The following is a 17312-nucleotide window of genomic DNA, read 5'->3' as shown; positions in this document are numbered from 1 at the left end:
AAAAAAGAAAAAAAGAAAAAAAAAAAAAGCCATGTGTGATGGTGGGCACCTGTAATCCTAGCTACTCGGGAGGCTGAGGCAGGAGAATTGCTTGAACCTGGGAGACGGTTTGCAGTGAGCTGAGATTGTGCCATTGCACTCCAGCCTGGGCAACGAGTGAGGTGCCATCTCAAAAATAAATAAATAAATAAAATAAACAACAAGATTTCATGAGAGGCTGGGCACAGTGGCTCACTCCTGTAATTCCAGCACTTTGGGAGGCCAAAGTGGGCGGATCACTTGAGGTCAGGCATTTGAGACCAGCCTGGCCAACATGATGCTGTTGTCTCTACTAAAAATAACAGAAAATTAGCCAGGCGTGGTGGCATATGCCTGTATTCCCAGCTACTTGGGAGGCTGAGGCACGAGAATTGCTTGAACCCAGGAGGTGGAGGTTGCAGTGAGTCAGGATCGTGCCACTCCCCACTCCGGCCTGGGTGACAGGGCAAGAATCCATCTCAAAAAAAAAAAAAAAGATTTCATGAGAATTTACTCACTATCACAAGGATAGCAGCAAGCCACGAGAGATCCACTCTGTGACCCTTCAACAGCAGAGATTACCTTTCTTTTTTTTTTTGAGACGGAGTCTCACTCTGTTGTTGCCCAGGCTGGAGTGCAGTGGCATGATCTCGGCTCACTGCAACCTCTGCCTCCTGGGTTCAAGTGATTCTCCTGCCTCAGCCTCCCGAGTAGCTGGGACTACAGGTGTGCGCCACCACGCCCGGGTAATTTTTGTATTTTTAGTAGAGATGGAGTTTTGCCATATTGGCCAGACTGGTCTCTAACTCCTGAGCTCAAGTGATTCGCCCGTCTCGGCCTCCCAAAGTGTTGGGATTACAGGCGTGAGCCACCGCTCCTGGCAGGAGATTACATTTCAACATGAGATTTGGGTAGGGACAAATATCCACACTATATCAAAGTCATTCTTACATTAGTGATCATAGAAACTCTGGCAAGTCTTGAAATTAGTGCTGTACAGCACACGGAGTGAGGGAGTTGCATAGGCAATGGCAGAATTGAGCCGTGACAGGGCTATAGGGTAGAGTTCACAGTGTGTTTATAGGAGGTAAAGTAGCTTGTGGGGACTTTAGGGGCCAGATCCTGAGAGCTTTGTATTTCTTAGAAACATGACTTTTCTTCTTCAAGAGACTGAAGAGTAAAGGGCCTGTAGCCCGTCTTGAAGCTGATCCTGAGGCTTCTGTCTGAGGATATTTTACAAATAAATAAGAACCATAACAGAACGTCTATAACTGCTGATTAAATAGGTCTTCCTGATTGTGTCTTTTCTCTCTCTAAGTTGTGTTGCTCGAGGCCTGGGAAACCCCTGGCCAAGTGGTGCCCTGTGTAACCCATTGAATGGGGCCAGAAGGAGGGCTGGACGTACCAGGGCTCAGAGCAGCCTGTCCCTGCCTCCTTGTATGTCTCCAGCCACTCCATCTGTTTTCATATTGTTTGAAAAAATTAATTTCTGTCATCCTGGGCTTTTTTTTTTTTTTTTGGCTGAAAAATTTTTTTTTTCTGTCTGGGCGCCATGTCCCATGCCTGTAATCCCAGCACTTTGGGAGGCCAAGACAAGAAGATTGTTTGAGCCAGGAGTTTGAGAGCAGCCTGGACAGCATTGGGAGACTCTGTCTCTCTGTATTTTTAGCAAGCTCCACCTCCCAGATTCATGCCATTTTTCTGCCTCAGCCTCCCGAGTAGCTGGGACTACAGGCGCCAGCCACCACGCCTGGCTAATTTTTTGTATTTTTAGTGGAGATGGGGTTTCACCGTGTTAGCCAGGATGGTCTCGGTCTCCTGACCTCGTGATCCACCCGCCTTGGCCTCCTAAAGTGTTGGGATTACAGGCGTGAACCACCGCACCCGGCCATTTTTTGTTAGTTTTGTTTTGTTTTGTTCTGTATTTTTTTAAGAAATAAAAAAAATAATTAAAAAAATAATTTTTGTTTTGTTTTGTTTTTTTTGGTGGAAGCAGGGTCTTCCTATGTTTCCCAGGCTGTTCTCAAACTCCTGGCTTCATGTAATCCTCCTGCCTTGGCCTCCCAAAGTGTTGGGACTACAGGTGTGAGCCACTGTGCTTGGCTTGAGTTTTCCTTTTATATGTTTCTTTGCTCTTCGTCATGAAATTATGAGCTCCTAGGGTGTCATGAACCTTGAGAGGAAATGTAAGTTGATGTGAAGCTTGAGGTTACCGAGTTTGATTGACTGGGGCTTGAATCTGGCTTTCCCTAATACTAGCAAGGTGTTAACTTACCTGATCCTGTTTCCTACCTGCTATCTTCAGGACTACAGTGAAGATATTAGAGCTGAAATATAGGAAAAGCACCTGGCTGTGGTCAGTGCTCAACCCTTAGTCTTGGGCATAGTATGCCCTTGATAAATACTGGAGAGCTCTAGCCTTGCCTCACCATGCAGTGTGCTGTGAGGTTGCATGATTGAGCACCTGCTGTGTAGGAGACACTAGGGTGAAGAGAGCTCTATTTCAGAGATGCTTCTTGGTACTCTGGAGCTTATAGCCTCAATAGGATGGGTCATTTGATGGTTCTGATGGAAACAGCTATAGCAATTCCGTGCAGCATTGTGGATGGTGGCCCACTGGGTCTTGTGGCTAGCTACCATCTTTCTCATTATGTAATTTAACAAAGCTGTTGGCAAGAATGCCTATGTTCCTGGTAAGTTACTTGTTACTACCCTTGCCAGCATCTTAACTCAGCTGTCTGATTTCTTACCTGTAATGCCATCAGACTCAGGCTACGAAGAGCAAGCTGAACAATAAAAAAGAGAGAGAGAAAAAAAGAGCAAGCTGAGTCTTTCACAGCCAGCACAAAACTTTGAAAAACACTGGATCAATAGCAAGAATGTGCATTTTCTCTCCAGCTACATGGTCAGAAGTGGGCTCAGTGAAGTTATGGGATTGTAACAACTCTCTCCCAATTGCTGAAAATGCTTAATGAGATAATAACTAATCATTGAATCATTTATTCTTTTTTTTTTTTTTCAATCCAGCATCCCTGGATGTGAATGAGGACCCTCCTTAAACAGGAATGGAGAGGTTGAGCTGGTCATTTCCAACCTTAGCTTCAAGGCAGCTGGAATTAGTTTCAAAATAAGCCTTGATCCTAGGCACTTAGTTCTAGAAGATCCTACAAGCACGTCTGCTGTAACCTTATGTATGTTTTCTGTAAAATCACATAACTATAAAATAAAAAGAAAAAATCACACATCTATAATATTATAAGAGAGCTTATGGGAAAAATAGAATTGGGCCAATGCAACTGCAACTTTGTGAACAAAATATGACAAAAACAATTATTGGTGCTTGGGAAGATGCCTTGGACCACCTAGACAGGCAGCTCAGGGTGATGTGATGCTGCAAATGTACAAAGAGCTGTCTTCTTGAGACGGAGTCTTGTTCTGTGGCCAGGCTGGAGTGCAATGGCACGATCTCGGCTCACTGCATCCTCCGCCTCCCGGGTTCAAGTGATTCTCGTGCCTCATCCTCCTGAGTAGCTGGGACTACAGGCACACACCACCACACTCTGCCAATTTTTGCATTTTTAGTAGAAACGGGGTTTCACCACGTTGGCCAGGATGGTCTCGATCTCTTGACCTCATGATCCGCTGGCCTTGGCCTCCCAAAGTGCTGGGATTATAGGTGTGAGCCACTGCGCCGGGCTACAAAGAGCCTTCTAATGCAAGCAGAGCTGGCAGTTACCGAGGAAGCCCAGGTGGAGGTGGAGTTCTGAAACAGCCACTATGGTAAAGGAGTGTGTGCAGCTGGGACTGTGGGGGAGGAGGGTTGGAGTGCAGGACTTGCTTCGCCCCCAACATTTTGTTGTGAAAATTTCAAAAATACTGAAACATTGAAGAAATTATATAGTGAACACCTTTGTATCTACCACCTTGATTCTCTATAGGTATAGGCACTCAATTTTAATTAAAAAAAAAAAAATAGCTGAAAGGGCTTTTTCTTTCCTGCTGAAGATTATATTTCTTTTTTTTTTTTTTTTTTTTTGAGACGGAGTCTCGCTCTGTCACCCAGGCTGGAGTGCAGTGGCGCGATCTTGGCTCACTGCAAGCTCCGCCTCCTGGGTTCACGCCATTCTCCTGCCTCAGCCTCTCCGAGTAGCTGGGACTACAGGCGCCCACCACTACGCCCGGCTAATTTTTTGTATTTTTAGTAGAGACGGGGTTTCACCGTGGTCTCGATCTCCTGACCTCGTGATCCGCCCGCCTCGGCCTCCCAAAGTGCTGGGATTACAAGCGTGAGCCACCGCGCCTGGCCTTGAAGATTATATTTCTACTCCTGCTTTTTCAGCTCCTTTGCCTTCAGAATTTTTTGAAACAAGAGTCATGTTTTACTGATGTCGTTCTCCTCTTTACCAATTTTATATAAGTCAATTTGCATTCCACAAATGAACATCTTTGTAGAACAGGTGGTTTCTCAAGCTTCAGGTGTGTATGGCCATCTCTGCTCCCCTTCTACCCCATTTACTATACTGAAATCAGAGGGGCAAAGAGAGCAAAGAGTGCGTGCATTTCTCCCAGCCCCCAGACTTGTGACTCTCTGAATGTCACCATTTAGGTGGTTTAAAAGGACCTTAAGCCTTCCTTATCCATGTATTTCCACCTTCCCGTGGAAGACTCAATGAGTGTCTTAATTTTCGTTCATGTACCTCAAGTTTTCGGGACTTCTTAGAAATGTACTTTCTGGTTACTAATAAGTAGCATTTAGCCCCCAAATGAATGGAAGTATTTGGAATGGCAGGTTATTCTCTTTTAGAAAGAGGGAGAAGGCTGGTAAGTGTGGGTCTGGTTTTAGCTCTCAAGCTGGACCCACATAGTCCAGTTGTCCCTCTCTTGCCCAGCTCTTGGAGGGGAAGAATGATTTGAGATTTGGTGGCTGAGGTAGCCATCTGGGGAACCCATAGCGAAGGCGTAGGGAGCTACTATAAGAAGCAGACACGTGGTGCTTTTGAGTTGACGTGGTACCAAGGCTTTCAGCTTTCTCCTGTTGTCCTGTCACATCCTCACAACTTAAGACTAAGAGAAGTATATAGGATGGGTGTTAACCTCATAGGGGGTAGCTAAGGGAACAGGAAGAGTTTGAGGGCTCTCTCTAAGGCTGTCACGTATCACATCATATGAGACGCTTGCCTTCTTCCTGTGTGGCGTTGTTAGTGCTGTTCCTCAGAACCTGTGGCTGCTCCCAGCACTGTCCAGCAGCCCTGTTGCCCAGAGCTCCTCACGGATGCTCTGAGTGAGTCAGTTCAGGGGTCTGTGACTGTGAGGGGTGAGAACATGTCGCCCTGATGCCCTCTCTCTTTCCCCAGATCGGGCCCAGCACAGGCAGCGTCAGTGCAAACTTCCCCCACCCCGCCTTCCACCCATGTGTGTCAACCCTGCCCCAGGAGGGACCATCTCTCGAGGTAAGGGAGGAGCCTTGCCTCCAGCAACAGCTTGGTCCAGGGTCTGTGGGGAGGCGGGTGGCAATGGGAGCCCTGGTGCCAGGGCCACAGGCCTCCAGAAAGTGAGTGAGGAAGGGTGGGGTTAGCAGAGCTATTGGAGCCCTGAGGGAGAAATTACTTGGAAAAGTCTGGAATTTTTCATGATCCTTGGACTCATGGCCTGGACCCTCAGTCTTCTTGGGCCTCCTTGTATGGCCTGGACTAAAGCCTAGGCTCAGTTTGGGTGGTTCTCTCAGCACCAGCATGGAGAATCTGCAGGGCTTGGGGCATTGAGGCTCCTAGAAGTCCCTGATCAGGTGGCTCAGAGAGCAGGGTGCTTGTAGCAGGGCTGGAACAGACAGCCCTGACTCAGCCCTAGTGCTTTCTATCTTGGAGGCTTTGGGGATACACACAGATCACTTTCCTGTCTCCCATGTGGCACCTCAAAGCACTTTACTGACATTAAAATGTGCCTGTCAGTCCACTTGGCAAGGTAGGCTGTCCTTTTGATTGGGGAGAATGTTAGAGCACCAGGTAAGTGGCAGCTTACCTCAGGCCCTACCAGTACCCAGGGATGGCGCCAGGGATAGGACCCAGGGAAGCATCGCTGCACATAAGCGCCTCCTCTTCTCCCTCAGACTTATTAATATACCTTTTCCAGGCCTGCTAAGGCCAGTGCTCCTGGAAGCCTTTTTGTCCTAATAGCTGCTCTTTTCTGCCCCATAGGCTGCCTGTTCACACCCTGCTGCCTAGCAGAAGGAGCCCTGTTTTAGGTCATAGAGTCATTTTCTCATCTAGAGACAGCATGTCTACTCTAGGGTCTGTCTGTAAAGTGCTTTGAAGGTCAAGAGCTCAGGATGAGTGCGGGGAACACAGAGCACCTCAGTTTCTGCAGCTCATGCTGCTGCTGCGTCCCAGGCAGTTTTCACACTCCTGCTGCTGCAGCCCTGACTACCGACAGCAGGACAGGAATGAGTACTTCTAGCCCCCTGACCATTTGACTTAGGTTTTAAAGAAATGCCACCCCCCTACCGTTACCAAAACAAGAGTTGATTGCCCTTTTTTTTTTCTTTCTTAAAATGCCCTGTAACTCGAAAAGGCTGAACGTTAACATTTCCAACATGGCAGGTGAGTGGCTCTGAGAGTGTCAGATGTGCTTTGGCTAAGCTTGAAGACGGTTAGTCGGGGTTAACCAGGCAGTTGGCTAGGCAGTGCCTTCTTGAGCACATGCGGAGGAGAACACTGATCGTGGGATGGGCAGTCGCTGCCTCTGGGGCAGCCCCACAAATGCTGTGCTCTCTTCCCCAGAGGAGTGCAGACCCCTGAGCCTGGTGGTCTCTCCTCACGGCTGTGCCTCCAGGAGGCATCCGTGGGTGTGTGCATTTTGCCTTCTCTCTCTCAGCTCGAAGCAACAGCTCTCTTAGCCTGCGGATAGCGATCAGGCCTCTCCCCTGTGCTTTCTAGCTCCCTAGAGGCTTCAATGGTGCTCCTGCCCTTAAGGAGATGTGTTGCAGCAACAGTCTCTCTGGTGTTTATATAAGGAAAACAGTGCACAGAAAATGGTGGCCATTTATATCGATCACAGTACTCAGCAGAATCAGATTTGGAACTGAAAAAAAATGATCACCTCCCTACCTCCTTGACCCCCCCTCCTCCACTGCCAATGTCTTCCCAAGGCTTCCTTCCAAGGTAAAGGGTGAGTACATCAATAAACTCACCTCTGGCTGTCCCCTGTCACTCTGCCCCACCTACTCAGATTTGAGACACAGAAAGCACCATGGGATGACACTTCTGGCAGGATCTTGGGGGCCACAAAACTGATCTTTCCTGTCCATTGCCTCAAATAGATGTGTGCCCTCTTCTTGATGTGGTGGTTTACATCAAGAGACTTGTGGCTGGCCGGGCATGGTGGCTTACACCTGTAATCCCAGCATTTTGGGAGGCCGAGGTGGGTGGATCATCTGAGGCCAGGAGTTCGAGACCAGCCTGGCCAACATGGTGAAACCCCGTCTCTACTAAACATACAAAAAATTAGCTGGGCGTGGTGGTGCATGCCTGTAATCCCAGCTACTTGGGAGGCTGAGGCAGGAGAATTGCTTGAACGTGGGAGGCGTGGGTTGCAGTGAGCCGAGATCGCACCACTACACTCTAGCCTGGGCGACAGAGCGAGAATCCATCTCAAAAAAAAAAGAGACCTGCAGCTTATGTGGAAGGGGAAGCCATGAGGACGGATGACCTGGTAGGGCAGTCGGGTGCCCACCTGGCTCCTGTAGCTCCTCTTATTCGTCTCCTTGCCAGCTAAGTGGATCCTTTCTTGCCATTTTGACCATGTGTAATACATCTAAATATGGTTGGGTAAGTTGCCAAAATATAGGCTGAGACCCCTGGTTTCTTTTTTAGTATATGTGCTGCCGAAGCGAGCACAGACCCCTGGTTTCTTTAGGTGTTGGTGGTCCCTTCCACTGTCCCTCCAGAAGTTCTCTGCTCTGCCCCAAAGCCTGAATTATCTTGGGCTTCCTCTTGTTGCCTTTTTCTGGGGCCTCCAAAGTATAGGTTCCTAAAACATTCTCCCGTGTATTCAGCAGATCCTTTACGCCTTAATTCTGTGCTGCTAGATGTAGTTGTTTAGCACATGTAGTACCAGATGTCATCCCCGATCCAGAAGCAGATAGAGAGATCACTGAGCCAGTAAACGCTTTCTTTTTTCAGAACTTCCCTCCTTTTTCACAGGGAAAGGAATCAACTTTCTCTCCTCCAAGAATACAGAGAAGGCTTAATGTTGATGTAAAGAAAGGGGTGCATGCCTAAGGCTCTCTCTCTTTTTTTTTTTGCCTTTGTTTTATTTCTTCTAACTTTCTATTATTTATTTATTTATTTATGAGATGGAGTCTCACTCTGTCACCCAGGCTGGAACGTGGTAGCATGATGTCGGCTCACTGCAACCTCTGCCTCCTGGGTTCAAGTGATTCTTGTGCCTCAGCCTCCCTGGTAGCTAGAACTACAGGCATGCACCAGCATGCCCAGCTGATTTTTTTGTATTTTTGGTAGAGACAGGGTTTCACCATTTTCCCCATGCTGGTCTCCAACTGCTGGGCTCAAGTGATTTGCCTGCCTCAGCCTCCCAAAGTGCTGGGATTACAGGCATGAGCCACCGTGCCTGGCCTTTTTCCTAACTTTCTTTTTTCTTTTTTTGACAGAGTTTCACTCTTGTTGCCCAGGTGGGAATGCAATGGCTCACCGCAACCTCCGCCTCCTGGGTTCAAGTGATTCTCTTGCCCCAGCCCCCCGAGTAGCTGGGAATACAGGCATGTGCCACTATGCCTGGCTAATTTTTTGTATTCTTTTAGTAGAGATGGGGTTTCTCCATGTTGGTCAGGCTGGTCTCAAACTCCTGACCTCAGGCGATCTGCCCTCCTCGGTCTCCCAAAGTGTTGGGATTACAGGCATGAGCCACCATGCCCAGCCCTTTTTTCTAACTTTCTTTAAGGTCCTTTACTGATTGATTGATTGAGATGGAGTCTCACTCTGTTGCCCAGGCTGGAGTGCAGTGGCACAATCTCGGCTCACTGCAACCTCCCTCCTGGGTTCGAGCCATTCTCTTGCCTCGGCCTCTTGAGTAGCTGGGATTACAGGAACCCGCCACCATGCCCAGAGCTAATTTCTGTATTTTTAGTAGAGATGGAGTTTTACCACATTGGCCAGGCTGGCCTTGAACTCCTGACCTTAGGTGATCCACCCGCCTCGGCCTCCCAAAGTGCTGGGATGACAGGCATGAGCCACCGCACCCAGTCTTTAAGGTCCTTTAGAGGAGGAGTTGGCAATCTTTTTTTTGTAATCATCAGGTAATAAATATTTTACGCTGTGTGGGGCATATGCTTTCTGTTGCAGTTATTTGACTGTGCCATTATAGAATGAAAGCAGTCATAGATAGTAGCAAATAACATAATAGAATAACATAGTAAATGAGCGTGGCTCTGTTCCAATAAAACTTTCTAACAACAGGCAGGGGTCTGGATTTGGTCTGCAGGCTGTAGTTTGCCAACTCCTGCTCTAGACCAGTGAGGAGAAGATCACAGAAGCAGAAGAGTTCCAAGAGCTGCTGTAAAGAGTTGCCCTTATCTTGCAAGAGTCAGTGAGGTTTGTGGAGGTAAAATACTTGCTCAGGGTGACTCTTGCTGTTAGAAACCAGTTGAAATAAATGAATAGGAAAAGGGGACTGCATTAGTCCATTTTCATGCTGCTGATAAAGACATACCCAAGACTGGGTAATTTACAAAGAAAAAGAGGTTTAATGGATTCACAGTTCCATGTGGCTGGAGAGGCCTCACAGCCATGGTGAAAGGCAAAAGGCACATCTTCCATGGTGGCAGGCAAGAGAGAAAGACAGAGCCAAGTAAAAGGGGTTTTCCCAGCTGGGCGTGGTGGCTCATGCCTGTAATCCCAGCACTTTGGGAGGCCGAGGCAGGTGGATCATGAGGTCAGGAGTTCAAGACCAGCCTGGCCAATATGGTGAAACCCTGTCTCTACTAAAAATGCAAAAATTAGCTGGGCATGGTGGTACGTGCCTGTAGTCCCAGCTGCTTGGGAGACTGAGGCAGGAGAATCGCTTGAACCCAGGAGGCGGAGGTTGCAGTGAGCCAAGATCGTGCCAGTGCATTCCAGCCTGGGCAACAGAACAAGATTCCGTCTCAAAAAAATAAAAATAATAAAAAAGGCCAGGCGCAGTGGCCCATGCCTATAATCTCAGCACTTTGGGAGGCCAAGGCAGGCGAATCATGAGGTCAGGAGATTGAGACCATCCTGGCTAACACAGTGAAACCCTGTCTCTACTAAAAATACAACAAATTAGCCAGGCGTGGTGGCGGGCACCTGTAGTCCCAGCTACTTGGGAGGCTGAGCCAGGAGAACGGTGTGAACCTGGGAGGTGGAGCTCGCAGTGAGCCGAGATTGCATCACTGCACTCCAGCCTGGGCAACAGAGCGAGACTCTGTCTAAAAAAAAAAAAAAAAAAGAAAAGAAAGGGGTTTCCCCTTATTAAACCGTCAGATCTCTTGAGACTTACTCACTACTATGAGAACAATATGGGAGAAACCGCCCCCGTGATTCAATGACCTCCCAACCAGGTCCCTCCCATGACACATGGGAATTATGGGGGCTACAATTCAAGATGAGATTTGGGTGGGGACACAACCAAACCAGGGACAAAGACCCCCCTGGGAACAAACTAATTGGTTGGCATCCCTGGATTTTTTTTTTTTTTTCTTTTTGAGACGGAGTCTCACTCTGTCGCCAGGCTGGAGTGCAGTGGCGCAATCTCGGCTCACTGCAACCTCCGCCTCCCAGGTTCAAGCAATTCTCCTGCCTCAGCCTCCCGAGTAGCTGGGACTACAGGCGCGTGGCACCACGCCCAGCTAATTTTTGTATTTTTAGTAGAGATGGGGTTTCACCATGTTGGCCAGGATAGTCTTGATCCCCTGACCTCATGATCCGCCCGCCTCAGCCTCCCAGAGTGCTGGGATTACAGGCATGAGCCACTGCGCCTGGCTGATTTTTTTTAACATAAAAATCTAAACATCTGTTCAACACATGTGTTGTAAACTAGAAAAAATAGTATAATGAACCCACAAGTACCTGTCACCCAGCTTCAACAATTAACAACTCATGGCCAGTGTTGCTTTGTGTATAGCCCTTCATTTTGGCTTCTTTAGAGGCAAATCTAAGAAATCATGGCATTTCAGCCTTATGCCAAATGGCTGTCAGAACAGAGTGCTATCCTGAGGGCTTCCTCAAGTGCCACAAAGGGCTTGGGTCCTGCTGTCCAGGTGGTGCCTTTCTGTCTGGATTGTTGTCTCCCTCAACTTTCAGATACCATTTTCTTTTTTCTTTTTTTTTTTTTTTGAGATGGAGTCCTGCTCTGTCGCCTAGGCTGAAGTGCAGTGGCGTGATCTTGGCTTACTGCAACCTCCGCCTCCTGGGTTCAAGCGATTCTCCTGCCTCAGCCTCCCGAGTAGCTGGGATTACAGGCGAGCGACACTACGCCTGGCTAATTTTTGTATTTTTAGTAGAGATGGGGTTTCACCATGTTGGCCAGGCTGGTCTCGAACTCCTGACCTCAGGTGATCTGCCTGCCTTGGCCTCCCAAAGTGCTGCGATTACAGGCGTGAGCCACTGCGCCTGGCGAGGAACAGCATTTGCACTGCTGGACTTTACGCTGGACCGGCTCAATTCTTGGCAGTTTCCAAAGTTGGGTGTTTTCACCTTCCCCTCCAGCTCTGGGGATTAAATCTGTTTCTGCTTATGTTGAAGAGGTCTTCCTTGGCCTGGGTCCAGATTTTCTTTTTCGTTTTTTAAACTTTTAATAGAGTTGGGGTTTCACTATGCTGCCCAGACTGGTCTCAAAATCCTGAGCTCAAGGGATCCATCCGCCTCAACCTCCCAAAGTGTTGGGATTGCAGGCATGAGCCACCACGCCCGGCCCTGGCTCCAGATCTTCACCAGGTTTACTTTGTAAGCCATTAAATAAGATGGGGCTGCCAATTTGCCAGAGGCACGTGAGAGGTAGTTAGGAACAATTGGTAGGACCTAGAGGGAACTAACTTCGCTTCCTTAGATGACGTTGAGCTAAGGCCTAGCATTATTTCCCCCTAAAAAGCCTCATTCCATCTTCCTGCCTCCCATCCACATGACTGCTGGTTTAGATTTGCTGGAGAGTGAGCTCTGCAGGGTCCTAGCCCTGGGCCGCGCCGAGCCCGCCTACTGAAGGCCCAGGGCTGTGGTGAGCGAGGACGGGCTGCCGATGCCCTCGCCTGGGCTTGGGCCTCGGGTCCGCCCGGCCCGCAGGGGGCGCGCGGCGCTCGGGCCGGCCGCTCCCGTTCTCTTCGCCCGGTTCCTGCCGCGCACAGGCCTCAGGGTCGGCGGGAGCACGATGGCGGCCGCCAGGAGACTCATGGGGCTGGCCGCCGGCATCTCTCCGCGCCTGCAGCCCCTGGGTCCCCGCGCTGCTGGGCGACAGGGTCGCTCGCGCGGCTTCTCTTCAAGCTGCACCCACCCCGACCATACCAAGGAGGCCGCCGAGGCCGAGTCAGGGATGGCCCCCGGCGGGCCTGGGGAAGGCGACGGAAGCATGGTGAACGGTGAGGGCATCGGCGGGGGCGGGCGGTCCGCAGCGCCCTTGACTCCTGGGATGGCAGAGCTAGGGGCGCGGGCCGAAATCGGGCCTGGCGGCCGGTGGTCCTCTCTTCCATAGTGGCCAAGTTCGCCATCCGTCGGCGGGCAGCGGGCTTGCTGTTCGTAAAGCTTAGCGTCTCACAGGCTTGAATGGACCCTTAGAGTACCTGCTCCCGGCAAGAATAGGTGAGAGTTGCGAGACCTCGAGGGAGTGGGGAAAACGAGTAAAAGTCCAACTCCTGCCAGGATGAGTGGCCAAGGGCTAGAGCTTCTAGGGACAAGCATGCCCTCAGCAGTGTGAGAAATAGCCCAAAATAACTCCTGGGACATCAGGATCTCAAATAGAGACAGAATGACTGCTCTGGTGGATTCCAGCTTTGTGCCTCCCAAATAGTGCAGAGAAAAAAACTGTTGAAAGCATCAAGGATGGGTAGAGAGCGCCAGCCTCCACCAACCTTATAGAGCTGAAGGTGGGGGGGGGGAGGTTGTGGGGGTCTCAGTGCAGCTCTATTGTTAAACCAGTGGGTGTAATGGGCTACTCGAAGTTGGGTCCCTCTGTGACCAACCCCCCCGCCAAGTCCATTTAGATACGGTTTCTTAACTGCTTGACTCTTAGTTGTTTTGCAAGTTACCGCTTAGAGGGAGACAGGATCAGGTGTCCTCCGTCCTGGCCACTTGACACAGGAGTCTGTCCCAAGGAAACGGTGTCAAACCAGGCAGCAGGGTTACATCAGAACGCTTGGAAGCACTTTTTCAAAATATAGAGTCGCCTCCAACATCGCTTCCATTCTCAGGTCCCCTGTGGGGAGCTGGATGTCCATGCGGTGAAAAAGCTCCCCAGGTGATCAGTGTACACGCAGGTGCACATGTGCATATATACAGCTCCTTTTGGAGCTGCCAGAGGGTAGAGTGGAGAATGATATGGCCCCCCATGTTCCTAGCAGAGCTCTTCATGACCTGGTTAAGCCTTGTGTCTGGTACAAGCTTACCCTAGGTAGATACCTCTTCCCTTTCTGCTCTGGGGTTAATCCAAAAAACAAATGAAAAGAAGCGAGGTACCTCTCATGGTATCTGATGCATCAATTTTCCCCTTGATTCCAGAGAACTTGGGGGAGGAATAATTCATGCCTGCTCAGATGTAGGGGTTTTTTTTTTTTTTGAGATGGAGTTTCACTCTTGTTGCCCAGGCTGGAGTGCAGTGGCGCAATCTTGCCTAACTACAACCTCCGCCTCCCAGGTTCAAGCGATTCTCCTGCTTCAGCCTCCCAAGTAGCTGGGACTACAGGTGCCTGCCACCAGGTCTAGCTAATTTTTTGTATTTTTAGTAGAGACGAGGTTTCACTATGTTGGCCAGGTTGTCGAACTCCTGACCTTGTGATCCACCCGCCTTGGCCTCCCAAAGTGCTGGGATTACAGGCGTGAGCCACCACGCCCAGCCAGATGTAGAGGTCTTTAATCAGTACCCACACATAGTTTGATTCTGTGGGAGTCTTTTGCAGTGTGCTTAGATACGGTTGAGAGCTGGGGTCTGGTATTCAGCATCTGGATCTCATCACTTGAGATACATGGGGCCAGGTCTCTCTTGTGTGTGTCTTATTTTAGGAAGAGCCTTGCATTGTCTTGATCTCCAGTTTGTGTGTGTGGTGGATTTTTGTTTTTGTATTTTTTGCTTGCTTGTTTGTTTAGTGTCTTTCAGACATCAGACTAGGGGGGTTTATTGACCAACCAGGCTTTTGTAGGTGATGTATGAAATAAGGAGGTTGGGCGGGGAAGAGGATGCTGGTAGGATCCCTTCTGTGGTGTGTGGGTCATTGGCCCTTCTTCAGGAGATGGTTATTCAAGTGGGTCTGGCCCCACTCTTCCCTGTAAACCCTGAAGTCATTCCTCTTTTCTTTTCCAAGATGCTCCTGGGTGGTTTGGGGTCATGAGCCAACATCCTCAGAATCCAGCCCAGGGTTGCCCTGATACACACCCCACATACACACCCCTGATACACACAACTGTAATGCTTTTGTTCTTATTTTCTTAGCTTCTAGGGACCTATTAAAAGAGTTCCCACAGCCCAAAAATCTTCTCAACAGTGTGATTGGAAGAGCCCTCGGCATCTCACATGCAAAAGACAAACTAGTCTACGTGCACACAAATGGACCGAAGAAAAAGGTAACTCTGCTAGTGGCAAGGAAAAACATTGGTATGACTCAGAAAGGAGGCTGTTTGTCCTTTCTGTCTTAGGTTTCTTTGTCAAGGAGGCCATAGAATGGGTTTCCTGAATTAAAATGGTCAGCAGAGACTCAGACCAAAGCTAGGTTTGAAGAAGAGCTAGAATACACATGCCTGGTTTAGGGAAGGGGAACACAGGGCAAATGAGGTGCCATCTTATCTAAGACAAGCCCCTATATGGATCCTTGGTTTTTGCCCCCATCGACTAAGGACTGCAGAGGGTTAGAGTTGATGATAATTCTTGCCCTTAGAGTCTTATAGATTCTGGAACCATAGAAGCATGCCAGCAAACCATTCTGGATGATTTTTTAACATTTATTTTATTTATTTTTGTAGAGACAGAGTCAGAGTCTCTCTCTCACCCAGGCTGGAGTGCAGTGGCACAATCATAACTCACAGTAAACTCAAACTCCTGGGATCAAGTGATCCTCCTGCCTCAGCCTCCAAAGTAGCTGGGACTACAGACAGGTGCCACCACACTCAGCTAATTTTTTGTATTTTTTGTAGAGACGGGTTCTTGCTATGTTGCTCAGGGTGGTCTCAAACCCCTTGGTTCAAGGGATCCTCCCTCCTCAGCCTCCCAAAATGCTGGGAGCCACCACTGCTCTCAGTCTGGATGATTTTTAAAGACAAAGATGGGGCCTGGTTGTGTTGGTTCATGCCTGTAATCCCAGCACTTTAGGAGGTAGAGTAGGGAGGATCCCTTGAGCCCAGGGGTTTGGGACCAGCCTGGGCAACATAGTGAGACCCCATTTCTACAAAAAATGAAAAAGTTACTCAGGCATTGTGCTGCAGGCCTGTAGCCCCAGCTACTAGGGAAGCTGAGATGAGAGGACTGCTTGAGCCCAGGAGGTTGAGGCTGCAGTGAGCCGTGATCATGCTACTGCACTCCAGCCTGGGCAACAGCGTGAGATCCTGTCCCCCACACACACACAAAAAAGATGAGGCCGGGTGCGGTGGCTCACACCTGTAATCCCAGCACTTTGGGAGGCCGAGGCGGGCGGATCATGAGGTCAGGAGATCGAGACCATCCTGGCTAACATGGTGAAACCCCGTCTCTACTAAAAGTACAAAAAATTAGCTGAGCATGGTGGCGGGCGCCTGTAGTCCCAGCTACTTGGGAGGCTGAGGCAGGAGAATGGCGTGAACCTGGGAGGCAGAGCTTGCAGTGACCCGAGATCGTGCCACTGCACTCTAGCCTGGGTGACAGTGCAAGACTCTGTCTCAAAAAACAAAAAAAAAAAAGATGAAGATGGATCCCAGATTGGCCTCTGGCTAGAACATGGCGAAGAAGCAAAACAACTTGGGGTAGAACAGATGATTTCACGGTGAGAACAGTTAGAGCCTTATAAGGAGTTAATGATGGGATTGGGGTTCTGTCCTCTGTTCTCAACTCTGAACCTAGCACATTGCTGCTGTGAGGTCTGCTGCTGTGAGGTCCACCACTGTTTATTTTCCATGTAATTTGCAACAACTGTAGTCTGGAGTGGCAAGACTTCTGATTTCTCTCTTCTCTTCCCCAGAAAGTCACACTGCACATAAAGTGGCCCAAGAGCGTGGAGGTAGAAGGCTATGGCAGCAAGAAGATCGATGCTGAGCGGCAGGCTGCAGCTGCGGCCTGCCAGCTGTTCAAGGTGACCCTCCCTCAGTGAAAGCTACCCAGACCTTCCTCCTGGGAAACTCCTTGCCCTTTGTTTTTATTGGTAGAGGTTGGCCCAGTGTTCTACCACTCACCTGTCCTGAGCCCTTCCCACTTCCTGATTCCTTTCTTAATGTTCAGCCAATGAGATACATATATATTTTCTGTTTTTTTTGTTGTTGTTGTTTTCCTTTGAGTCAGAGTTTCTCTCTGTTGCCCAGGCTGGAGTGCAGTGATGCGATCTTGGCTCACTGCAACCTCCACCTCCTAGGTTCAAGTGATTCTCATGCCTCAGCCTCCCAAGTAGCTGGGATTACAGGTGCCCACCACCACGCCTGGCTAAAATTTGTATTTTTAGTAGAGAGGGGGTTTCACCCTGTTGGCCAGGCTGGTCTTGAACTCCTGACCTCAAGTGATCCACTTGCCTAGGCCTCTGAAAGTGTTGGGATTACAGGCGTGAGCTCGTAATCTATTTTCTGTGGTTTTAAAAACCACCTGGCCTATTTTCTGTGGTTTTAAAAACTACAGAGAGGAACTACTTTATGAAAAACTTCCGATATACAGCATGATGGATATATTTCCATGTTGGTTTCTATTTTTTCTTTTCTCATCATTTCATGTAGGTTTTTCTCTATAGCAGTGTAGTCCTCCTGTCTTACTTTTTTTTAATTTTTAATTTTTTTTTTATTTTTGTTTGAGACGGAGTCTCGCTCTGTTGCCTGGGCTGGAGAGCAGTGGCACGATCTCAGCTCACTGCAAGCTCCGCCTCCCGGGTTCACGCCATTCTCCTGCCTCAGCCT

The 17312-nt window shown here is 49.1% G+C and overlaps 1 protein-coding gene across 6 annotated transcripts in view; it reads left to right on the top strand.

Moving 5' to 3' along the window:
• DHX30 (DExH-box helicase 30) overlaps nt 1–17312 on the top strand; it is a 44540-nt gene that overhangs the window by 10086 nt on the left and 17142 nt on the right. For 3 of the 6 annotated variants that reach the window (XM_032161700.2, XM_032161701.2, XM_058443168.1), the window contains 3 exons: nt 5373–5468; nt 14683–14813; nt 16397–16507. In XM_032161700.2, the coding sequence (XP_032017591.1) occupies nt 5373–5468; nt 14683–14813; nt 16397–16507 (338 nt within the window). Of the gene's footprint in view, nt 1–3045; nt 3210–5372; nt 5469–6585; nt 6615–12267; nt 12620–14682; nt 14814–16396; nt 16508–17312 lie in introns of those variants that run through there. The other 3 variants (XM_032161702.2, XM_058443167.1, XM_032161699.2) reach the window with 3 other exon arrangements.

The sequence above is a fragment of the Hylobates moloch genome, unplaced genomic scaffold (assembly GCF_009828535.3).
Source record: "Hylobates moloch isolate HMO894 unplaced genomic scaffold, HMol_V3 SCAFFOLD_8, whole genome shotgun sequence".
Taxonomy (NCBI): domain Eukaryota; kingdom Metazoa; phylum Chordata; class Mammalia; order Primates; family Hylobatidae; genus Hylobates; species Hylobates moloch.
Note: the sequence above shows the minus strand (reverse complement) of the source record. Positions and strands in the feature narration are given on the sequence as shown.